Source organism: Oryctolagus cuniculus, chromosome 20 (assembly GCF_964237555.1).
Source record: "Oryctolagus cuniculus chromosome 20, mOryCun1.1, whole genome shotgun sequence".
Classification (NCBI taxonomy): Eukaryota; Metazoa; Chordata; class Mammalia; order Lagomorpha; family Leporidae; genus Oryctolagus; species Oryctolagus cuniculus.
This window is the reverse complement of record NC_091451.1, coordinates 22,377,548-22,402,540: the sequence shown is the minus strand read 5'-3', so window position 1 is coordinate 22,402,540 and position 24,993 is coordinate 22,377,548. Positions and strand designations below refer to the sequence as shown.

The window sequence follows — 24,993 nt, the reverse complement described above, 5'->3', positions numbered from 1 at the left end:
CTTGCAGCCTCACACAACAGCAAACTGGGGTGACGCACCTCATATCTGAACCCCCAAAAGCCAAGAGAAAAGAGAGTCTCCTGGGTACACACACGCACACATTCCCGAATATTCTGGGACCTTCCCAGCTGTTCTGGAGGTCCTGAGCCCCCAACATTCGCGCTGCTGTCCCCTCAGAACCTTCACACCCAAGGCATCATGCTCCCGAGGACATTTCCACAAGGCTGTGCCACCCTGTGTCCCCAGCTGCCAAGAAAAGGCTGGAACCGTGCCATGAGGAAAAGGCCGTTCAGCCCAGCTGCCTCTTGGCACGGGCTTTGCTGTTGGGCAAAGTATCCACACTGGGGCTGCAATGGGTTTCTTAGAAGGAATTCCTGCATTGCCAAGATTAGATCCCACCCAGCTCTGTCATTTACTAGCTGTCTGGGCCCAGGCAAGTCCCTTAAGCTCCGTTGGAGCAGATCAGATACGGCAAATATGTGACGCCTGTGCCCGACTTCCATTTCCAAGTCTGTGGCAGACATTACTAATCAATCACGGCACTCCTGCCTGCTGATTCCAGGCACTGCTTCCAAAACCTTTTCTGTCATGCACTCTAGGCCATCGCCACCTGCCCTAGAACTGCCAGTTCCTACCAAAGGCAACTTGCCAGGCTGCAGCCTAGATTCACAACCAAGTTGGAAGCTGTCAGAGGACACAAATATGCAAACAAACAACTAAGTGAGATGGTTTCAGACTGGGAGTCATCCGATACAGAAGCAAACCAGGAACCTGAAAGCAAGGCATGGGTGGGAGAGGAGGCCCTGCAGGGAGGGTGGCATTTAAGCCCCGGCTGGCCGCAGGATGAGAAGGAGCCGGGCTTTGGGAGATGCAGGGGAAATGGCCTGGACGCCCTAGGTAGGAAAGTGTTTGTCACACTTGAGTCCAAAGCAAGGGGAGTGCAGCACAGGAGAGCAAGGGTCTCAGAGACCATGGAGGAGGCAGGGAAGGGGGAGACCACGAAGGGTCTCGAGGACCCAAGTGTTGGGGTTTTATTCCAAGCACAATGACAGAAGGAATGCCCAACCAGCGAATCTCATTAGGGCGGTGAAAGACACTCTGGCTGCCCTGAGGACCAAACATGGCACCCAAAATCCCGGCAGGAAATTGTTGCAATGGTCCAGGAGAAAGGTGGAGCTTTCCTGGACCATGGTCGTGACCGTGGAGCCGAAGGGAAGTAGGAGAATCGCAGTACATTATGGACACTGACCCAGGAGGGGACAGGTGATCTGTAGGCTTTGCTTGAGCACTGGGAGTATGGGGGTGCCATTCCTGTAAAGGGAAGACCGGGGGTGGGGGGAGGTGGGGTGGTCCCAACCTGGAGCTCCTCTCCAGGGAGGTTCACTCTGTGATGCCTCTGAGGGCCCCCGTGGCGGTGCCAGCAGGACGGTCACACACTGATGTCTGCAGTGGCCACCCAAGGGTGGAGGCTGCAGGTGTAAGAGGGGGAGTCAGCCACTCTGGCCTTTGATCCAGAAGAGGTCTCCTGCAGGGTGCGTGCGGGTGGAGAAGACAGCCTGAACCAGCCCAAAGTGCAAAGGCCAGGAAGAGGCTGACTTTGCAAAGAAGACAAACAGGACAGAGAGAGAAAGGAGAAATCCAGGCCGGCGGGGCGCCAGAGGAGCCCAGAGCCAAGGGGCTCGGGGACGCTGCTGAGAGGAAGCAGGAACTGGAAGGCAGGGAGGCCCTGGGCTTGCAGGGGGCAGAGTTTCGGGGCTGTGACCAGCAGCGACGCCTGGCTGGAGCAGACCCAGAGGGGAGTGGTGAGCTCGCTCAAGGTCAACTGCAGGAGTAGCAGAGACCTAAGTGCACAGGGCAGATTAGAAAACCTCCTCACAACAGCAGGTTAGGAAGAGAGAATGACGCAAAAGCGCAAACCAGCAAGCAGAAGGTCGATGAGTTCAACTTATTAGAGTGCCTAACCTCTGCCGGAACCAAAGGATTCCATAAAGAAACAGAAACCACAAAGGGGGAAATTTCTCAAACACCAACAACTGGGAAATGGCTAAAATATCACATTATAACATACTCAATATAAAAAATACGTATATATTTTATAACACACACTATATACGCATATATGTCAGGATATATAAGAATTTCTATGACTACTCAAAAAAAAACAAAGCAAAAAATAGGGAAGGGCTCAGACAAGCACCTCATCGCAGAGCAGGAACCCCAGGTTGCTAACAAACTCATGAAAATGCTCTGTCACAGTCAGGAAGGTACACAGAGAAGCGACCGCACTTTATGTCCCCCCAGCAAAAAGTAGAAAGTATTAGAGTATGGAGCAACTAGAGTACCCGAATACAGATGGGAAAAGCGAAATCAGTGCAACCGAATCCAGACCAGCAGAACAGCAGCACAGCCGAAGGTGCCTAACCCCAGTCCTCCTGCTCCCGCGCACTGGGACGTGAGAAATGGGAGAGAACCCTCCAGCCTCCCCAAGCTTCCCTGGTGTTCTGTTCCGCTTGCTTGTTATGTTGAGAAGCGGGAAGGGAGTCTCTGCAATCTAAGCCTAGCCTTACCCTAACATTACATACTACAGATGTTTTTCTGGACGTACTCAGTATTTCCTTCTTCAAGGAGATCTTCAGCAAAGTGGGGGGGGGGGTAGGAAAGGGAACTTGGCGGGCGGGGCTGGCTCTCGACAGCAGGGGTGCTGAGACGGGGAGCAGCATGGGCTTGGGGAGCCGGGGTGCAAAGGCAGCTGGAGGCTTGTTAATTTAATTTTGTTTTCATGCCAGAAGCAGAGAAGATGAGCAATTTCAAAGAGGACAGCGATTCCGAGCACAGGACGGGCGAGGCGTTGGCCAGGAGCAGACCTGTCTCCAGCAGGCGGGAGCGCTGGCGACACAGGCCCACCCGCTGGGCAGACGGTCTGTGGATTCCACAGCAGGAAGCAAGGCATCCCCCACCTGTTTCTGTTTTCTTGAGAAAATGCGAAGCCAGATCCTCAGCCAGAGAGTGGGGAAAGAGGCCGCGGGAGAATCAAAACTGCCTCTTGGATGGCAGAAGCAAATCCAGTCTAGGAGGGATGGACAAAGGGAAGGGGTGGGTCCAACGGGACAGAGTTTCAGTTGAATGCAGGAATAAGTTTTGGGGCCTTCCGGCCCTGCGTGGAGATGCACCGTGTAGCTCAAGATTGCTGAAATAGATTTTTAATTTTCTCGCCACCAAAACATGATATGTTCATGAAGTGATGGATATGTTAATTAGCTTGATTGAATTTTTCTAGAACAGATGCATAGATCAAAACGTCGCTTCCTACCCCGCAAATATACACAATTATTATTATTTAAAAGGCAGACTCATTTTGTAACACGATGAAAGATGTCTATCGTGCATCAACACTTAACATCGGGCTGCAGGCGCAGCGCTCAGGGCTGACCCTGGGAACTGGGGGCGAGATGAAAATGGCCACTGTTCTTCCCACTCCCGAGGCAGAAAGGAGGAGCTACAGTGCCACCAACTCTACACGGGCATTGAGTGTGTCACCCACTCAGCAGTCACCAGGGCTCAGAGTGGACACCAGCATCTCCTACGTCCTCATCCGATCAACACCGAACAGTGGTCCTGGAGCCCGAGGAGTCTGCAAGGCATGGGCAATGCTGCGAGCTGTCAGAGGAGGGTGTGGGTGCGCCCAAGCATGTGTGAGAGGCAGAGGGCATGGGTGCACCCATGGGTGTGTGGTCACAGAGAAGGGCATGGGTGCACACATGTGTGTGTGGTCACAGAGAAGGGCATGGGTGCACCCAAGGATGTGTGGGCGGCAGAGGGCATGGGTGCGCCCATGCATGTGTGGTCACAGAGAAGGGCATGGGTGCACCCAAGGGTGTGTGGGCGGCAGAGGGCATGGGTGCACACATGTGTGTGTGGTCACAGAGAAGAGCGTGGGTGCGCCCATGTATGTGTGGTCAGAGGAGGGAGTGGGTGCATGCATGCGTGTGTGGCTGATGGAGGGCGTGGGTACATACATGTGAGTGAAGGCACGTGGTGTGAGGGCGGGGCAGGAAGTGCATGTGGGGGATGCCAACACCCATCAGCCTTCTGGGCTATCGTTCAGTACTCCCTGCGGTGCTGGAGAGTTGGTTTGATTTGAAACGTTAATGTATTTTGGAAGAGAAAAAGAATTTTTAAAAGCGAGTCATCTCTCATTCTCTTTCTTCATCACAGGGCCAGCAGAGTGGGCTTTCTGGCGTGGTCTGGAGGCAGAACGCTCTATAAATACCAAGCCATTAAATCCCATGCAGTGGGAACCTGATCGGGGCCTCCTTTTAATTTCCTGACATGAGCTGGCCACTAACCCAATTACCCAGAATCCCCGGAGGAGCCCCTGGCCTCGCCAACAAGCACAAAGAGACAGTGGAGCTGCTCGGCCGGCGGCCCGCGTTCGCTGAAATCAAATCTCTTTTAGAAAACACTTAGGGAAAGGCAGGCGGGGCTGAGTGTGGAGGGCAGGAAATGCAGCGGGCCAGGGAGGCTGGGGCGGCGAGGGAGGTGACGTGAAGTCTGCAGGGACAAGCTGCGGAAGGCAGCGGCCGGACCCCCGGAAGGCAGCGGGGAGCCCCGGAAGGCAGCGGCTGGTTCCGCAGGGTTCCTCTGGATCAGAGGCTCAGTCCGTCCCACTCTATCTGCCACAGGAACCCCTGGTCTGGGCTCCAGAACCCAGAGAAAGGACTGGCCTGAGACAGTGCCACCCCCTGAGATCCCCACCATGAAACCCAGCAAGGAAACCCAGGGCTGCTGGGCCCTGGACGCGGCAGGCAGACTGCTGGAAAGTCAGGTGGAACCAAGCCTACCTCTGAATCCAACCCTGACATCACCAAGAGGTGCCACAGTGGCACTGTCCCGGGGGATCGCCACCTTGACCTGCTGCGGGAGACCAGGTGCCGACATCCCTGTTCTGCAGCTGAGCAAACAGAGGCACACGGGTGTGAGTGCACGCAGGCTGCGCAAGCGGTAGAACGCAGGCCACCAACTCCTGACCCATCCCAGGCTTTGTGCAGAAAGAGGGTAATTCCTTCTTCCGGCTTCCCCACCTCCAGTTCTTTTTATTTTTATTTATTTATTTTTGACAGGCACAGTGGACAGTGACAGAGAGAGAGAGAGAGAGAAAGGTCTTCCTTTGCCGTTGGTTCATCCTCCAATGGCTGCCGCGGCCAGCGTACCACGCTGATCCGATGGCAGGAGCCAGGTACCTATCCTGGTCTCCCATGGGGTGCAGGGCCCAAGCACTTGGGCCATCCTCCACTGCACTCCCTGGCCACAGCAGAGAGCTGGCCTGGAAGAGGGGCAACCGGGACAGAATCCGGTGCCCCGACCGGGACTAGAACCCGGTGTGCCCGCGCCGCAAGGCGGAGGATTAGCCTAGTGAGCCGCAGCGCCGGCCCCCACCTCCAGTTTTTGACCCAGCTTCCTGCCAGTGCAGACCTAGTGGTGACGGCTCAAGTATGTGGGTCTCTGCTGCCCACGTGAGACACTCAGATGACGTTCCTGGCTCCTAGCTTTGGCCTCAGCCTCAGCCCAGCCCTGGCCATTGTGGGCATGTGGGGACGGAACCAGCAGATCAGGGATCCGTTGCCTTCTCTCTGTCTCCCCCTCCTTCTCTCCACCCCACCCTCCTCACTCCCCCACCTTCCTGATTAATTATTTTTAAAAGGTGAGCTAGGGCTTCCTACAGCACCTGCATTCCACAGCCCAGCTCTGGATGCGTCGGGGCTATGCAGGGGAAGACACAGGAATGTAGCACAGGACTGGTCCCCAACCAGCTGAGGACCCAGGAGCTTAGAGCCCTGATGACGGCAGCCACTGGGGACATCAAGCCAGAGAAAGCCACACATCTGACTTTTGCCACGACACTTGCTGGTTCCGCCAAATCAGGAAGTAGCCGTTGACTTTGCGACTTCGGACAGGAGAACTTAGAAAAGCTCTATTCCGGCTGAGAGAGGGAGAAGGAAGAGGGTGTCCAACATCCTCTCTCCTTCCTGTAAGACTCTGGCCCCCAGCCCCTGGCCCCCAATGCCCAGGGCCCACGGGAGGAGCTTCAGGCAGGGGAGCAGCCTGGGGAGATGGTGACATCAGCCTTTCAGAGTCACGCTGGAGTCGGCTGGTCCCGCAGGCAGAGCCAGGAGCCGCCACGGCTGCCAAGAACGCCCCCGCTAGCAGGCACCCAGGCTCCTGGATGAGGTTGGCTCCTCCTCTCTGGGGGGCCAGTCCCCAAGGGGCTTCAGATCCCAGGATCTGGAGGAGGGGCTGCTGGGGACAAACACTCAGGGAGGCACTCGGCCTCCTGTGGTCTTTCCCCTCTTGGGTTTAGAAGATGCCAGCAAGGGGGGTGGCGGGTGGATTCTGGTGCCTGCAGGCTCCTCCTCCCTCAGACAGGGCTCAGCAGGCCTCCCCGGGCACTGAGACAGGGGTGGGAGGGAGGCCTGGACTCCTGAGGGCGGTGCCCACTCCCCAGTCCCTCCCTCTGTCAGGCAGGGGCTGTATTCTATGCCTGCCCCCCCCCCATTAAATATTTATTTATTTACTTGACAGACAGAGTTACAGAGTGAGAGAGAGAGAGAGACAGAGAGATAGATCTTCCACCCAGAACTCCATCCAGGTCTCCCACGTGGGTGCAGGGGCCCAAGCACTTAGGCCATCTTCCCCTGCTTTCCCAGGCACATTAGCAGGGAGCTGGATACAAACCAGTGCCCATAAGGGACGCCAGAGCTGCAGGTGGTGGCTTTACCTGCTGTGCCCACCTTTCTCCTCTGCCACTCTCCTGATCTCCCCTACATGCACTTTCTCTGCTTCCTCCCACTCTGGGAGGCTCCTTGAGCCCAGAAGCATAAAATTCTTGTTCTGTAAAAATCTCCCCTGGCTCCCTTTGTAATTTGGAGAAGGGGCTAAACACACACACACACACATTCATACACACACACAGGTACAGACACACTGACACTCATACGCATACACATATGTACATAAACACACATATACAAAGACACACACATGCACCTACACACGCTTGCACATACATACACATTTGCACACACACACCACTTCCCCAAATGGCACTGAATGAAATTCACCAAACCGAGCAGATCCACAGGGAAAGTAGGGGGAGGGATCCCTAGTGCAGTCAGCGCCCTTTCTTTGGATCTGGGAGGGAGAGGCGGGGCCTGGGGCACCAGGGTCACAGTGGGCTGTCTTCAACCCAGGACGCCCAGAGTGTCACCATTTCTGGGTGCAACCATTTTTAAGAGTTGTCACTGGCACATTTTGCACGGCTTCTCATCCCCGAGAGCTGGGGTCTCTGTTACAGCTGGAGCGCGCCCCAGTTCAGTGCTCCAGCCCTGTGTGCTGCTGTAGAGGAGCAGGAGGTGCCACAGGGAGAGGCAGGGCAGGGCAGGGAGAGGCAGGGGTGGGGGAGGGAGAGCCCATGTACCTGCTGGGAAGCAGAGGCTGGGCTCGGCTGTGAAGGGGACATTATCTACCCACAGGAGTCTTCACGTGTCTGCCTCTTTCACCCCCAAACCTCAGCGATTAAGGGGAGAGTAAAACAACCTCTCAAACCTGCCCCGTCCTGTGTAGAAGAGGCTGGCCCCAAAAGGGGGCCTTCAACAGAGCACCAAGCCAAGAGTCTAGGGCCCAGGGGACTGAGGGCCCCCCCGCAAGGATCCTTAGTGGAGAACTCATAAACTCTCACCTGTTCTCCCATCTCCCCTGGTGGAGGGGAGCGGTGCACACCCTGGAGTGGGTCTTAACCCCAATGCAGGGTGGACTTGCGGGTAGCAGGTGCAGGTGCGCCGGCCTGAGAGAAGGCTCCGGCTTGTGGGCGTCTCACAGGCACCCGAGACTCCCCATCCCTCCACCCCCAGCACAGCGGTGTCCGGGACCCCGCCCTTGGCGCCGTGGGCCTCTCACCTTCCTTCAGCATTCCCACTTTGAGGCATTTCATGAAGCGGCAGGCCTGGCAGGACTTGCGCCTCCGTTTCGTGATCTCGCACTCGTTAGTGGCTGGGCAGCTGTACTCGATGTTTCCTGCAAGCAGACACAGAGACGGTGGTCAGGGGCCTGCCGCCCAGGGCCCTGAGCCGGGTGTGGGTCAACGGGCTGGGCCTGAAACCGCCTCCTGCCCCTGAGGGTCCCATCGGGCCGTGTCCCCCAGAGCAGGTACTCTGAGAACATTGCAGGCTCTTCTGTGCAGGGATTCCCGTTCACAGGTCTGGGGGGGGTGGGGGTGGGGGGCAGGCAGCCCCCGGAGAAACACTCTCCAGACAAGGGCGCCCACGGTGTGGGCCGGGCCATCCACTCACGGAGTTGGCATCTGAGCCCTGGCATCCCCTGTGCTAACCAGAACATCCATGGGGACCACTGCCACCCAGCCTCCAGCCCGGGGACCCACCCCCCAAGGCATGGGGGAGAGCCTCAGGGGAACTCCAAGACCACAGGTGCCCAGGCCTGGATTCTGCTACGCACAGGGGACAGACACAGGCCGCCGAGCTGGATTTGCCGACCTGGAGGAAATCACTTTGCTTTTCACTGAGTCACAAATCCTCACCGGCCAGGCAGTGAGGGGTCTGCCCAGCCAAGGTTAATCAGCAAGACCTGGCATGGAAAGTTAGGTTCACACTGTAAAGCCCTCGGACGGAGGATGGCCCAGCCGTGCAGCTGCTGCTGGGGGCGCCCGCATTCCACATCCAAGGCTCCCTCACTTCCAAGCCAGGGCCCTGCCAGTGCGCACCCTGGGGAGACAGCGTCGTGGCTCAAGTACTCGGTCCCCTGCACCCATGCAGGAGACCCAGACTGAGTTCCTGGGTCCCGGCTTCAGCCTGGCTCAGCCCAGCTGTTACAGCCACTTGGGAGTGAACCAATGGATAGAAGATTTCTCTCTCTCTCTCTGTTTCTCCCTCTGTCTGTAACTCTGCCTCTCAAATAAATATATATATATATATATATTGGACAGGCAGAGTGGACAGTGAGAGAGAGAGACAGAGAGAAAGGTCTTCTTTTGCCGTTGGTTCACCCTCCAGTGGCCGCCGCGGCCGGCGCGCTGTGGCAGGGCACCAAGCTGACCCAATGGCAGGAGCCAGGTGCTTCTCTCCTGGTCTCCCATGGGGTGCAGGGCCCAAGGACCCGGGCCATCCTCCACTGCACTCCCTGGCCACAGCAGAGAGCTGGCCTGGAAGAGGGGCAACCGGGACAGAATCCAACTCCCTGACCGGGACTAGAACCCGGTGTGCCGGCGCTGCAAGGCGGAGGATTAGCCTAGTGAGCCGCGGCGCCGGCCAATAAATATTTTCAAAAACTGTTTTTACGGTACAAAGAAAAGACAGTGTCCCACCGTGCTGCTTTCTTGTTATTTGTCCTCCAGCTCCTGTGCCAAGGGCAGCGAGGTCTGCCGGAGCCGGGCTCATTAGAGACTGGAGTCTGAACTCCAGCAGCTCTCTTGTCCCAGCCCCACCGAGACCCCCACCTGCTGAGGAAGCAGGGAGAGGGAGGCCTCCTGTCCCCTGGATCCTCCACACACACCTCCTCTTCATAGTAACCCCGCTCAGGTGTACCATGCTCCTACTATGCGCATAACCTGCATCGGCTCCCTTGATCCTCATAGCAACCCTCGAAGTTAGACACATCAGCACCCAGTTCACAGACTGACAAACTGAGACTTGCGGGGACAGAAGGGAATTCTCCAAGGACACCCCTATATCTCACAAGGTGCTTGGGGAACCCGGAAGTGTTGCCCCCAAAAAACAGGTCCCCAGTGCCGACTGAGAAGCTGGGGTGGTCTGGTGGTGAGTAAGGGAAGAAGGGTGGCTGGCCCTGATGTTCCGTGTGCAGCAGCCTCCCCACCAGAGACAGAAACCACTCAGCCCTGGGTTTTCTAGACCAGGTATGGCCTGCGTCCCACCACTGACGAAGGACTTAGAGGAGGCAAACAGCTGGACCCTTACAGCAGGTCTGATCGTACCGAGGACCCAGCTCAGCTCGGATGGCCAGTGTCCTTCTCCCCTTCCCTTTCTTTGACTCATTGGAGAAACAGACGGATCTCCCATCTGTGGGTTCACTCCCCAGCTGCCTGCAGCAGTCCGGTCCGGGCCTGGCTGAAGCCAGGAGTCAGGAATTCAATCTGGGGCTCCCGCGTGGGTGCAGGAGCCTAAGCACCTGGGTCACCATCTGCTGCCCCCCAGGCGCATTAGCAGGGAGCTGGGTTGGAAGCAGAGGAGCCGGGACTCAAACCCCGAAACTCAGATACGGGATCAGCGCATCCCAAGCAGAGATGACTGAACCACTTCGCCAAACGCCCACCACTCTACCCCACTGCCCCTGGTGAGGACACTGACTTCCCCGGAGCACGCTGGAGCTGCAGCTGAGAGGGTCTCTGCCCCGGCCCCCATCTCTGTCTGTCTGTCTGTCTCTCTCTCTCTCAGGTCTGTGGGCACCACCTTCTGTCCTGTCCCATGTCCTGTAGGCAGAGGGCTGGGGGGTGAGAAGTGAAGGGAGGAGAGGGCAGGAAGACTCTGTGTACCCTTCTCCCTCCTTTCGCTGGTTATTTTATTGTTCTTTTTTAAAAAAAGATTTATTTGGGGCCCGCACCGCGTAGGGGGAGAAAGCCTCCACTTGTGATGCCAGCTGGTTCCTGTCCTGGCTGCTCCACTTCTGGTCCAGCTCCCTGCTATGGCCTGGGAAAGCAGTAGAAGATGGCCCAACTCCTTGGGCCCCTGCACCCACATGGGAGGCCTGGAAGAAGCTCCTGGCGCCTGGCTTCAGGTCAGCCCAGCCCTGGCCATTGCAGCCATTTGGGGAGTGAACCAGCAGATAGAAGACCTCTCCCCTTGCCCCCATCACTCTGCCTTTCAAAAATAAATATATAGATAAAATAAAACGATTTATTTATTTGAAAGGCAGAGTGACAGAGAGGAAACACACACACACACACACACACACACACACACACAATCTTCACTTGGGCCATCTTCCGCCTCTTCCCCAGGTGCATCAGCAGGGAGCTGGATGGGAAGTGGAGCAGCCGGGCCTGGAGCCAGATGCCGGTATCACAAGCGGCAGCGCAGCCCACTGCACCACAATGCTGACCCCTCCCTGTTTTCTAACCCCAGTGATTTCTTAGAGCGCTCCGGCTTGTGTGGTTTCTTGGGGAATGATTCCAATGACTCACACAAGCAAGCTTAAATTTAAAAGAGAGACAGACAGGAGGCTGCTATGCCAAAAGCAATGGCAGCCATGTCCTTCTCCTGGTCTGGAGGGGGCTGTAGAATGTGGCCCCCAAGCCGGCCCCCTCTCTCCAGCCCTCTCCGGTCCCCCAGCCATCTGCGGAAGTGTCAGTCCTGTAACCCAGGGACCTGCCGGCTCCCAGGCATTTGCCACGTGACTGAAAACAAACCCACAGTCCCCTCCTGCACCGGCTTGCCTGGCCGGCCCCGCCTCTCCGACAGCCACCACCGGTACTGTAACCGTCTCTCTCTTCCACCCAGATGGGCTCCTCTCCGGATTGCAAGTGCCCGGCACACAGTAGGTGCCTGGAAGCCTGCACAAGGGCAGCTACAGTTCTGCTTTATGCAACTGAGTCTCTAGTTTTCTCAGGAACCCGTCTCACACAGGAGAAAGGTCAGCAGTGCCCAGGCTGAGGGAGAGGCAGGGACTGGAACCCAGGCGGCCACACAGGGTGGCTCGGGGCAGGGAGCTCACAGGGGCGGTACCCAGGCTGCCTGGGGGATGCTGCAGCACACTGCCAATCTTCCCCGAACCGGCTCCCATTCCCTCGGGGAGCAGGAAGCACAGGTGGCTGCTCAGAACGGGGGGTCAAGGGTGCAGGTGGACCTGGCATTAGTGCCCTTCCAGGACAAGAGTGCTAACAGCAAGTTGTGAGCAACGCTCTTGACCCTTTGAGGACAGGTGCGTGTGTGTGCGTGCGTGTGCGTGTGTGTGTATGAGCGAATTCTTATGTTATTTATTTATTTTTGTTCCTTTCAATTTGCTTTATGGCTCCAGCGGCTGACTGCCAGCAAAGCCAGGCTGGCGGCCCTGCCTTGTAATTTCTATAAGTGCCTCCCTGATAAAGTGATGAGATGAATTCCTGTGGTCTCTGGGGGAGTGCAGGAGGGCTCGGGAGCAGGGCGGGGACCTGGTGCAGGCACACATGCACGCGCACCCATCCCCCAGCAGCGGGGTGGAACAGTTTTGAGACTGGGCTTTAAGAGGACAAGGGCACAGCCAGTGGCTAGCACAAATCCAGGGTTCTATCGCAGGACTGAGTCCAGTGTAGACACGTACAGACTCCACTTCAGGCAAGTCACCTGGCCTCTCTGTGCCTCAGCATCCTCGTCTGTAAAATGGGCACAGTGTCTATTCATCTGAATGGATTCAGTGACAGGAAGTGAGGGTGGGCACTTGGCACAGAAGTTAAGATTCCACCTGGGACACCTGCACCCCACATTGGAGGGCCTGGGGTTCAAGTCCCAGCTCTGGTTCTGATCCCAGTTTCCTGTTAATGCACATCGTGGGAGGCAGCAGGTGCTGGCTCGAGTCCCTGGGCCCCTGTCATTCACATGGGAGACTCAGATGAAGTTCTAGGCTCCTGGCTTCAGTGTGGCACAGCCCTGGCTGTGGCAGGCACTTGGGGAGTGAAGCAGCAGAGGGAGGACCTCGGACTGTATGTCTCTCTCTCGGCCTTTCAAATAAATAAAATAGGTTTGTGGTTTTTTTTTTTTTTTTTTTTTTTGACAGGCAGAGTGGACAGTGAGAGAGAGAGAGAGAGAAAGGTCTTCCTTTTGCCGTTGGTTCACCCTCCAATGGCCGCCACGGCCGGCGCATCGCACTGATCCGAAGGCAGGAGCCAGGTCCTTCTCCTGGTCTCCCATGGGGTGCAGGGCCCAAGCACCTGGGCCATCCTCCACTGCACTCCCTGGCCACAGCAGAGAGCTGGCCTGGAAGAGGGGCAACTGGGACAGAATCCGGCGCCCCGACCGGGACTAGAACCCGGTGTGCTGGCGCTGCAGGTGGAGGATTAGCCTAGTGAGCCGCGGCGCCGGCTAAAATAGGCTTCTTAAAAAAAAAAAAAAAAAAAAAAAAAAAAAAAAAAAAAAAAAAAAAAAAAAAAAAAAGATGCATGGATCTACTTGTCCTTTCAATCAGACAAAGGAACAGAGTAGCAGGAGCAGGCTGGGTGAGGACGGTTCTGTGTGAGGAGGCGTGGGGGACCCTCCGAGTGGACCATCCGCAGGTGGATGGCTACAAGGGCGTGCGTAGAGAGACACACATACATGTACATATGTGAATGTGTATGTATATATGTGCATATAAAAGGTCTTAGGGAAGAACTTGCTTCAGCAAGCAGCCAAGGCTGCTGTGTTCATTTCCACACACAGGTGGATCTGCCAGGGCGGACGCGGCTGGAGGACTCGGATAAGGCTCTCCCGGGTGTCCCGAGCCCAGCCACCCTTCCTGCCCCTGACGAACTTGAGGTTCTGCCTCCCATAGCCAGACCCAGGGCTGACGCAGCCTGTGTCCTGGGAGAGAGGCAGCCTCCCCCACAGCCCTCCGTGTGGCCCCCCAAGGCTGAGGTGCATCCTCAGCCCCAGCTCGCTCTGACCCTGCCCTGTCCTGAGAAAAGGAAGCCCCGGGGCGGGGCGCCCCCATCAGCCGTCTGTGACCAGCTACAGTGGAGCGGGCAGCCCTGCCCCCACCAAGCTGAGTCGCACGCGACGCCGCAGTCCTAAGCGGCTGCTGTAGAAGGGCTAGGCTGGCTGGCACTGGGCTCCGCTGCCCGAGGACAGACACTGTCCCCGTCACACTCCCTCCCTCTCTCCTCCTCACCCCCCTCGATGATCTCATTCCTGCCCCTGGCTCCCACTCTCACGCACTTGGCAAGGACCCACAGCAAGATCTGTGGCCTGTGCCTCACGCCCTTGCAGCCACCCACCTGCGGGTGGTCCACGTGGAGAGCCCCCAAGGCGTCCTCAGACGGAACCCACCCTCACACAGCCTGCCCCTCCCACCCTGCTGCTTGTCCCGCAGGAGGGGTGAGTGGCCAGAAACAGACGTGGCCTCCGGATTCTTCCTGCTCTGGAAGACCTCATCCCGTGTCCTTCATCCCACCTCCTGGCTAGCCCCTCGTCCCGCCCCAGCTGCCCCATCGTCCCGTGCCACCCCTGTCCCCATTCCCCTCTCTGGCCCACCCTCCGCACTGCCCTGGAAGGATGCCAAGTAGCTTTCCGGGCAAAATCCCTGTCTGGGCCTCTGACTCATCACACACACTGAGCACGCGTGTCTGCACGCACACTGAGCACACACGTCTGCACGCCTCCCCAAAAGCCAGCTAAAGGGCACTGTGGGAGTGAGACTGCTCTCAGAAGAGTGGGGGGAGCAGAAATGCAAGGAGTCAGAGACAGGGCTCTGGACAAGAAGGAAGCATCTGTGTTGCAGATACCCAGGAGCCTCAGGCCCCAGGCTTGAGATACCGCAGAGGAGGGATGAAGTCAGGGTGGGCCAGACGTGTGTGTGGAAGGAGCACTCATGGCCCAGACCCCCAGGGTCAGGCTGCGCAGCCGCCAAGAAGCCCTCCACGCCCTGCACTGACCCTGCTGCATATGAGCGAGTAGCATTCCTGACTCCAGGACCCCACCTCAACTAAGCACAGAAGGGAAGCTGGGGCCAGAACAGGGTGAACAGATATTGCGCATGGAGCCGGGAGACCTCGCAGCCCCTCTTGGAGCCCAGCAACCAGGTGCACTCCCTTACAGCCCGACACTGGGGACCTGCAGGGTTCTCCTCCTGGGGGGGGGGGGGGGGCTACAGCATAGAGAAAAGGGAAGAGAGCCAACGGGCAGCCTCCCCACCTGTCTGAGCTCCTGCCCATCTCTCTCCTCTCTTTCTCACATACACAGACACACACACACACACATGACACACACACCTTCCAAACAGCTTAACAGCTTTTCATGTCTGTTTGCAGGGAAGCCCACCTTATTAATGCATTTCTGGAAAGACTAACCAAAACAAATAGGAGGGAAATCGTTCAAGGACAGAAACCAGGACAAAGCCAAAAGCAGAAGCAAGCCTCAAAAGCAATAACCTCACACTGACGCCGCGGCTCACTAGGCTAATCCTCCACCTAGCGGCGCCGGCACACCGGGTTCTAGTCCTGGTCGGGGCGCCGGATTCTGTCCCGGTTGCCCCTCTTCCAGGCCAGCTCTCTGCTATGGCCAGGGAGTGCAGTGGAGGATGGCCCAGGTGCTTGGGCCCTGCACCCACATGGGAGACCAGGAGAAGCACCTGGCTCCTGGCTTCGGATCAGTGTGGTGCGCCGGCCACAGCGCGCCAGCTGCAGCAGGGTGAACCAAGGGCAAAAGGAAGACCTTTCTCTCTGTCTCTCTCTCTCACTGTCCACTCTGCCTGTAAAAAAAAAAAAAAAAAAAAAAAAAAAAAAAAAAAAAAACAACCTCACACTGTCGAACTGGGGAGGAAGTAGACCATATTCACAAATTCACAAAACAAGAATAGCTTGTCACAAAACAGAGCTTGTACGGGGCAGGTGTGTGTCTCCACTAGGGACTCTGATACCCCATATTGGGGTGGGTGGCTCCCGTCCCAGCCACTCAGCTTCTGATCCAGCCTCCTGCGAATGCACACCCTGGGAGGCAGCAGGTGGTGGCTCAAGTACTTGGGTTCCTGCCACCCACGTGGGAGACTCAGATTACACTGTGGGCTCCTGGCTTCCGCCTGGCTCACCCTCAGCTGTTGCAGGCATTTGGTGAGTGATGGGGGGGGGGGGTCTCTCTGTCTGTCTTTCTGTCTCTGTACTCCTCTCTTTCAAATAAAATGGAAGTACATAAATTTAAAATTTTTAAAAATTAAAATGGAGCTCATGGAAATTAGAAATATGAAAGCCACCAACATTCGAAAGAAGAGTTAAGGTGCTACTCTAGGATAAAACAAAAATCAGAGATGAGGGCTGGAGTCGGGGCATGGCAGGTCAACCTGCTGCTTGTGACACCAGCATCCCCTATTGGTGTGCTGGTTCGAGTCCCGGCTGATCCACTTTCAACCCAGCTCCCTGCTAATGTACCTGGGAAGGCAGCGGAAGATGGCCACAGTACTGTCACCCATGTGAGAGACCCAGATGGAGTCCCCGGCTCCTGGCTTCAGCCTGGCCCAGCCCTGCCTGTTGTGGCCAACTGGAGAGTGAACCAATGGATCTCTCTCTCTCTCTGTCTGCCTTTCAAATAAATAAATAAATATATTTTTTTAAAACCTCAAAGGGTAGAAAAACATTAAAAATCAGAGGACTGGTCCTTGAAGTCCAGTATCCAGCCCTGAGTGGTTGTCTGTAAGAGAAAGCTATGGAGAAGTGCGAGCTAACGTGAGTTATCACAAGGAAAGAGAAGGAGGGAAGGGGGGTGGGCAGCCAGAGAAGGGGTGGAAATGTCTCCGGCCGGAAGGATCTGGGTTGCCCCACCCTGAGACCTGCAGAGAGCCTGGAAGAATTAGTGAAAAAAAGATCTGGGTAAAAGTAGGCAGGGAATGGGAGTGCTAGGGATGAGGAAGGGAAGAAGGAAGATAGGATTTGTGGCTGTGGCTAAGAAAGGGCAGCACCAGGAATCCTGTGCCAAGGAGCTGTTCTCGCTCTTGACTGTGACAGCGGCCACAATCCTACACAGTGAAAAACTGCACACACACACACGCATACACACAAATGCATGCACACACACACGAGTGCATGTACACACACATACACACAAATGCATGTACACATACTCACACACATACAAGAGTGCATGCACACATACAAGAGTGCATGCACACACACACAAGTGCATGTACACACACTCACACATACACATGAGTGCATGCACACACACACGAGTGTGTACACACACATACACACAAATGCATGTACACATACACACATACAAGAGTGCATGCACACACACGAGTGCATGCACACACACACGAGTGCATGTACACACACTCACACATACACATGAGTGCATGCACACACACACGAGTGCATGCACACACACTCACATACACAGGAGTGCATGCACAGCGCACACACACACATGCACACGCCTGCAGCTCCTTTGTCTAGTTAGCACAGATCACCTGGATTCACTTATTAATCTTGGTTGTTATCTGTTGGGTTCACTGTAGTTTCCCTTGCACCTAGCACAGTGTCCAGAGGAGAAGGAGGCCTTCGTGAGCAGCCACCAGGACCTCAATGGCAAAAAGCAGCCAAGGTTCCAACGCCTGGTGGCGGCTGATTTTCAGGAATTCTGTGTCCACCCACGAGACGAGCCCACTGCCACGGCTGGAGGGCGGGTATAGACTTTGCCACACAGCAGCCCCCAATGATTTGACCTCTCCTGCCCCCTTCCAGCAGGCCCATGGGCGTGCGCTCTCCACAAACAGGAGGGCAGATCCAGAAGAGAGGGACTCCGGCCCGGGAGAGAAGCCAAGGGCACGCCAAGAAGGAATTGACAACAAGTGAACAGATTGAACAAAAGCTATGATGTCACCACACTGGGACAACAGGAAGGCGGGAAGTGTGTGTGTGTGTGTGTGTGTGTGTGTGTGTTGGGATGCACTGTGTAATGGGGTTAACTCTCATGTTCCATAACAGGAAATCATGTCAAAATTGCTAGGTTGGTAAACAGTGCTATAAAGCCATGATATTAGTAGCTAAGAAGACAAATCCTAGGAGAAAGATTTCCTTAAATGGTGAACTATCTCCTGACCTGGGTTGGTGGGGGGAGAGGGGAAGGTCAGGGACTATTATCTTCCACTATAAAATTTCCATTTCTATTACGCTCTATAAACTATGGGCACACATTATTTTGAGAAGAGTTAAGAATTCAAGTACAAATTTAAGAACTCTCCAAATATTCTCCCACCGGGCTGGGGAATGATGGCTATACCCGGAGGCCAGGCCCACCTCTTACCCCCAACTTAGGCTCCAGGAAACCTAAACTATCCCTAAGCTGTGCGTGGATCTCCAGGGGGCCCCAGGCCCTCTCACCCTCCCTCCACCTGAGTCCCTCCCCCAACCCCCCACCCCTGACCCCGCCAATTCATGCTGGACATCCTTGGAGCATCCACCCTCACGAGGCCTTCTGGGCCCCAGCTAGGCCCCCGCGTGCCTTCCCCACACTTGGCAACCAGCTTAGGGGTTCCTAATCAGGATTATTTGTATTGCTCTCCCTTCCCAACTGTGTGCTTACCGCGGACAGAGATTATCACAGCTTTCATCCGTACATCTCAAGTACAATGCCCCGCACCTGACTAATGCCTGTTGAGTGGATGATGAACGCAAATGAAGTGAAAGCAAGGTCCCACCCAGAGAATTCTGGCTACAGTGACCTCCCAGTGCCAAATGCCGTAGTCTCCTCCCAGTCCCTGTCCTCCCTCCATCACCAGTCATTGGAGTTCATCCCCCCTCTCTCCGCAGTGTCTCTGGCCACGACCAGACGATCTCTGGGACCCCTGCAACAGTAAGCCAGCCGCACCACTATTTTAGGCACCACCCAGAAAGACAGGAAAAAAGAATCTGTCAATGAAACTGACTGTGCTTCTTTGCTAACATTTCCATTTTATTGTTACCAAAACAGCTCTCTCGGCTTTAGCTACACGTTTAGTCACGTAGCATCCTTATGCATACATGAAAGAAGAGACGTACGAGAACGAAATTGGTTGAGATATTGCTCAAACGTCCCAGTGACAGCCTGACCCCTCCGGTCATTTTTGATTCAAGTCACCATTTTCACGTTTGTCCACGAAAGGGAGCTGACCGCACTGTTTCTCAGACGTGCATCCACAGTTGTCTCAGATTTCAGCCTGCAGGCCACTGGCCCCTCTTCTGCAAGCTTCGCTGTGCAGGTGAGGGCGGTGACAACCACAGCACAGCCATGACCTGGCTGACCGCAACTGAGACTTCCGGGGCGGCGGGGGGGGGGGGGGGGGGCAGGCGGGGAGAGGTGCCTCATAGAACAGGTAGAGCCAGGTCCTTCTTCCCAAGCTCCTTCTCCTCCCCCATCCCTCTCCACTCTCAGCTGGGTTCAGCATCAGCCCAAGGGCTGGGCGTATAGGCTCAGAGCATGGAGCTCTGCCCTCCAGACACACAGATTCCAGAGGTCTAGTCCAAAATTTGCACTTCTAACGAGCTCTCATTAAGACCTCTGCTGCTGGCCTGGAGGCCACACTTTGAAAAGCACAGCCCTGGAGGCTTCCTTAGACCCCAACCCCACTCGAATTCCTCTCCTGGGCCCTAAGCTGCTATTTCCAGTTCTCCGAGTCTCAAAGTCCAGAACTCTCTCTCTCCTCCCCTGCCAACACATTCCTCCTAATAAGTTAGGTACTTTCCCCCTAATGGCCTTGCAGCTTAAATCAGAAACCTTAGGCCTTCGACCCTCTTTCTCCACAATCATCAGGAGTCCAGTTCTGAACACTTACCACCACTGTCCAGCCTGGATGCACCTAATCAGGCCACTAACTTGATCTCTTAAAGGGGTGTTAAGCCCACCTCCTAACTGGTCTCCCAACCCCCACCCCCCCTGCTTCCAGCCATCCTTGTTTCTATCACTGCCCAGAATTTTCCTGCTCGCTGGAGATCTGATTAATTCCCTGCTGGAAAACCTTCACTGGCTTCCAGCTGCCAGGCAGAAGGAGTCAAATAATCACTGCTCTCTCTGTGGCTATCGCATGTCAGGCACAAAGCTACACACACATGGCATGCATGTCCACTCAAGTTTTGCACAAACACTCAAGAGGTACGAACTACTTATCAGCCTCATTGTACTGATAAGTCACAGCGAGGACACAGCTTCAAAGCTGTGACGCTGGGAGCTGGGATGGTCAGCAGTGCTCCCCTGGACTCCGTGTGTGCCCTGAGCTGCGGACTCTCCACGTTCCCACTTGCACGCGGTTGCGGCTCCAAAACGAGGAGCTGTGATTAGCTCTTCCTGCAGTTCCCCCGATGCCCTGCAGAGAGCTAACCCTTTGCAGGGTTTAATTGACTCTTTCTGTAGCAGGTGATAGAAACTGAGGCTGGAGGACCCAGGTCCTTGCCCAAGGTCGGCCAGCTGGCCAGAGTCACTGAGCTGGGACCAGCCCCTGGCTCGCAACTCCCACCTACTCTGGGGCCTTTGTCTCCACACCACTGTCTTTTGTCCCCTGGGATCCCCCAGCCAGTCCCATTCTCCAGGACAAAAGGCCTGGAGGAGGTCCAAGGCGGAGTGACCCATCAATCTTGCCCTCCTGGGGGAGTTTCCTTCCAAGCCTGCATCTCAGGCGAGCAAATGGAACACCATGCCAGACATCTCTCTCGCTCTCGCTCTCTCTCTCTCTCCCCCTGCTTGTCTTAAGTCACAAAACCAGAGGATGCTCCAAAGGTCTCCCGGTGACTTGGAAAGTTAACCATGTGCCCTAGCACTGAGAGAAGGGTGCAGACTGGCTCTACACACGGGCCCTCATGCCCCCGTAGCCTGTGTCATTCAAAGCCCCTTGCACTCATCGTGGCCCCAGACCTTGTCCCCGCCTCTCCGGCACCTTCTCCTTCCACTTCACCTTCGCTCACTCATGCTGGCCCCCCCAGCCTTCCTTCTGGTCCTGAAACACACATCTGATGGGGAGGCACAGGTCCCAGGAATTCTTCTGTGGTTTCAACTTCCCTGGAAAGCCCCCTTGTCACGTGACCTTCCCTAGTCCTCTGTTGCAATTAGAGGACTAATCACCCCCTCTCTAGTCTCATCCATGCCTTCTCCTTCCTGGCACCCATTTCAGTCCCTCCCCAGGCTTCCTTATGGATAGTGTTTATTGCATGTTTTCTCCCCCAAATGCAAGCCCACTGGGGTAGGGGCCAAGGTTCTACCAGCTCCCAGCACCGTGGCTGCCACTCAATACTCATCGAAACAAAGTGCAAGTGTAAGGCGGGATTCCCCCACACCCAGCGCTGTCCTCCAGAAAACAGGAAGTTGCTTGACACTTGAGCCTTTATAACATCTCACATCAAAGGTGCGGTTGGCCCATTACTCCAAGTTGAACCATAAACTAACAATTGAGAAGACACTTGGCCCTAAAAAGACCTCTATCAATGCCAGTCACCCACATGAATCAATAATGAAGGGAGTTTAAAAAAACTTAACATAAATTTGGTTATTCCTGAAAACTTGACCTTATAATTACAGATATCAAGTGTCAAAAGCAGTATAGTACCTGACCTGTAGAAATCACAGTTAAAAACCACAAATACGACAGAACTGTCTGAACACCTAGTAGCTCACTTACAGCTTAGAAATACTTGAGGGGCAGCAGCACACGCACACTCACAAGATCTCAAGAAATCAAGATGGAAGATGGGATGCTCAGGGACACTGTGCTCATGGACCCCAAACGGGAAATGGCTCCAGAGACACTTCTATCAAACCATGCCAGCACGGTGGCACCGCGGGCGTAGTGCCCCTGCCATGCCAACACCCCACGTCAGAGCCTTCACGTCCAGGCTGCTCTGCCTCCAATCCAGCTCTCTGCTGTGGCCTGGGACAGCAATAGAAGATGGCCCAAGTCCTTGGGCCCCTGCACCCATGTGGGAGATCCGGAAGGAGCTCCTGGCTTTGGATCGGCACAGCTCTGGCCGTTACGGCCATCTGGGGAGTGAACCAGCGGATGGAAGACCTCTCTCTCTCTCTCTACGTAACTCTATCTTTCAAATAAATAAAATAAATCTTAAAAAAAAAAAAAAAAAAGAGCTTGCCAGAGAGTGAGTGGGTTTTGAGTCCCTGGAGTTCGCCTTGGCAGCGCCAGACACAAGGATTTTGCAGGCCTCTTGCAGCCCTGGTGCGGGACAGACTGGGGTAACTGGGAGTCAGAGCAGTCAGGCTGGCCCACCGCAGGCAAAGGAGGGGCCTGAGGAGCTGGGGAGCCCAGGGGCACCCTGGGGCGCGTTCTGGAGCTTCCATGCTATGCACCACACTGGTAAGTAGGCGGGTGGGTGATCAGAGATCTCCCTGCAGAGCTGTGGAGAGGGAGGGGAACGAGAAGGGTGTGCTTGGGGTGGGGTAAGGGCCCTTGCAGTTGAACACAAGGGGGGGACGCTTGATGGGAGACACGGCCCCTTCTGGGCACACGTGGAAACACTCAGTAGGTGTTTGGGAACCCACAGCTCAGGGAAGAGGCTGAGGGTAAGAGCTCCGGAGCTGGGGTCCATTCTGATTTCAAAGGTAAATGAAGCCAGGGGCCTGATAAGGAAGACCCCAGGCCCAGAAGGTGGAGCAGAACTTCTGGGAGGCGGAAGGTGGAGGCAGGCTGAGGGATGGTTTTAAGATGGGAGCTACTAAAGGTATTTAAATGCTGATGAAGGCAGGAAGGAGACCGGAGAAAGTGAGTAGAGGAAGACAATGGAGTGGAGATAATGGGTAGGAGGGTCTCTGGGAAGGGAGGAGCCAGGATTCCCCTGGAGAGAAGTGCTGAGCCTGGGGTAGGCCACATCTCTTCTAGCAGCTTCCAAAAGGACTGTGGAGCCCACGCACAACAGAAATGGCAGATAGAGCCGAGGGGCTAGGCTTGGGGCAACACGCAGGAGCAGTCCCCTCCAAGGGCTTCTAGTTGCTCAGTGAAACAGGACGCAGGGTCATTGCTGAGAGTGACACAGGGTGACAAGGGCCAGGGCTGGAGGTCCAGCTGTGGAAAGGACCCCGGTCTGCTCCCCAGAGGCCACCTCCGCAGTCAGTCACTCATAACAAAGACTCTCATTCCCGCGGGTCAGAGCCACAGCCCAGACCTGGCGCTCAGCCCTCCCAGCAGCTGGGCTCTGCCGGCCGCAGAAGGGGTAGACTCCCACTGCCCCAGTTCAGGAGCCTGATGGGTGACCCCAGGGCTGCCTGCACAGAACAGCGGCTCAAAGGCAAGGAGAAGTGGCTCTGTCTCCTAACCACCAAGCTCATGTGTCCCTGAAGACGGACAGAGGAAACAGAACATAATCAGACAGACGTAGACTGTTTCACAGTAACAGACTGTCCTCAGCTACCCTGCTTCCCCAGGCTGGCTGGCTGCCTTTGCCAGGTCTCCTTGTCCGCCTCCAGGCTTGGCCAATCCTCACTAACAGGCATGTGGTTTTCTTTAGATAGACCAGTAAACTCAATCACACGGACACGCGCGCGCGCGCACACACACACACACTGTCTCTCCTTTGCCTGGAGCCAAGCGTTCCTTCAGGAAGGTGCCTTTGTCTATCTCTGAGCTCATCTATTCCCAGGTGAGTTTCACTGCAGCCCAGACAACAAGCTCCCTTTGGAGGCAGAAACTTGGGATGGGCACTTAGCATGCAGGTGGGGCTGATGGTAGCCCGGCAGCTGCTTCCGCCTTCCTCAATGCTGCCCTGCGGATAAATGCACTTTTTTTTGGGGGGGGGGGGGGTTGCAAAGACCCAGATAGTAGATGCTTCAGGCATTGCAGTCCAAGTCTTTGTTGCAAGGACTTGGACTTCATTTGTCAAGTCAGCCACAGACAATATGCAAATAAACAGGCATGGCTGTGTTCCACCCCACAGGTGCCGGCTGCAGCCCTCCAGGTTTGGTTCCTCCCTTTTCCCTCCCCGGCCCACCAACCACCCTGCACTAGTACCTACCACAGCCAGACACAAAATAAGTGCTCCATAAATATTGCAGCGGACTCTCTGGCTGAGGGCTTTTCCAAGTCCTCTGTCCTACAACATTGCCCCCCGCATTGGTAGAACCACTTCATGGAACAGACTGAAGGGATGGGGATGGCTCCTTCCATGAGCAAAGCCCTCTGTTCAAGTTCCTGGGCTATTACATGCAGCCTGAATGCTCTCCCAGTTTGAGGAGGTGCTTGGGAGACCACGCCATAGCCTGCAGCCTCGTTTCCAGGCCCTTGGGGACAGAAGCCATGTCCCCTTCCCTCCTGTGGCCTCTCTGCACTTTCCCCAAAGCAGCTGTGCAATAAACGCTCAGTTCTTAGCTCGTGCCTGTGGCTGTCCAATGATAGGTAGTTGTTTCCTCCTTATACTTGTCCCATTTTTCCAAAATTTCTGCAATTAACGTAAAACCTTCGTTGATAAAACAACCAGAACAACCCATCAATCCCTGTTTCGGATTTGAAGCTCTTTTCGGGTTGGAAGCATGAAACTCAGCTGTGGACAGGGTAAGAAGAGGCCGGGGCAGTTCAGTGCTGACGGCACAGATGCTGCTGTTTGTCTTTTGACTTCTGCGAAGAGATCAATATCCTATTCGTGGTAGCAAATAATTAAGGCCATTTACCGCGAGCTGAGAAGGCTCTCGGGCACCCGGAGACCGAAGGGGTCTCTGAGACCACACGCACCAGCCCAGACCATGGGACCCGGGACTCTCCTGCTCACTTAAGAACAACACGGGGACAAGGGAACGTGGCTGCTCCTAAAAGCAATGCTTGATCTCAAAGAGCCAAAAACCACGGCACGCTCACCACGACCGTGGCCCAGTTTGGAAAAAAGAGTGCTGCTGTTGGAGAGACAGGAGTCGGCTTAAACATGCAATATTCGTGAAACATCCACGGATTTGTGTGAAAACCATCGGAATGAGGTCCCCAGACCTGGTGGAGGCAGAAGACAGGATCCCCCTGCATTTCAGAGAGATGCGGGGCCTTGTCTCAGACACTGGCAAAAAGTGCGATGCGTGATGCAGCCGCGGTCCTGCCCCGCAGGCTAGCGCAGTGCCTGATGAGGAGTTTGAGAAACATCTGCTGGACAAAGACGGTAATGGGGTGACTGGGGTCTGGGGTTTTAGGATTACTCTTGCACTGTTTCAATTTCCACCATTTTTTTTAAAAGAAAGCAGTCACTTAAAATATTCTTTATAACTAAACCAACAATGTAAATTTTGCTAAATCGAAACAATAATTCAGTGATTCAAATACAGGTTGACTACAGAAGCTTGTTCTTTTAAGATAACTTATATG

At 55.4% G+C, this 24,993-nt stretch overlaps 1 protein-coding gene across 2 annotated transcripts in view; it reads right to left on the bottom strand.

The window, feature by feature from the left end:
• Positions 1-24,993, bottom strand: part of ESRRB (estrogen related receptor beta) — a 166,523-nt gene that overhangs the window by 27,435 nt on the left and 114,095 nt on the right. For both annotated transcript variants that reach the window (XM_008272007.4, XM_002719576.5), the window contains exon 3: positions 7,954-8,070. In XM_008272007.4, coding sequence (XP_008270229.1) covers positions 7,954-8,070 — 117 coding nt within the window. The remainder of the gene's footprint in view (positions 1-7,953; positions 8,071-24,993) is intronic.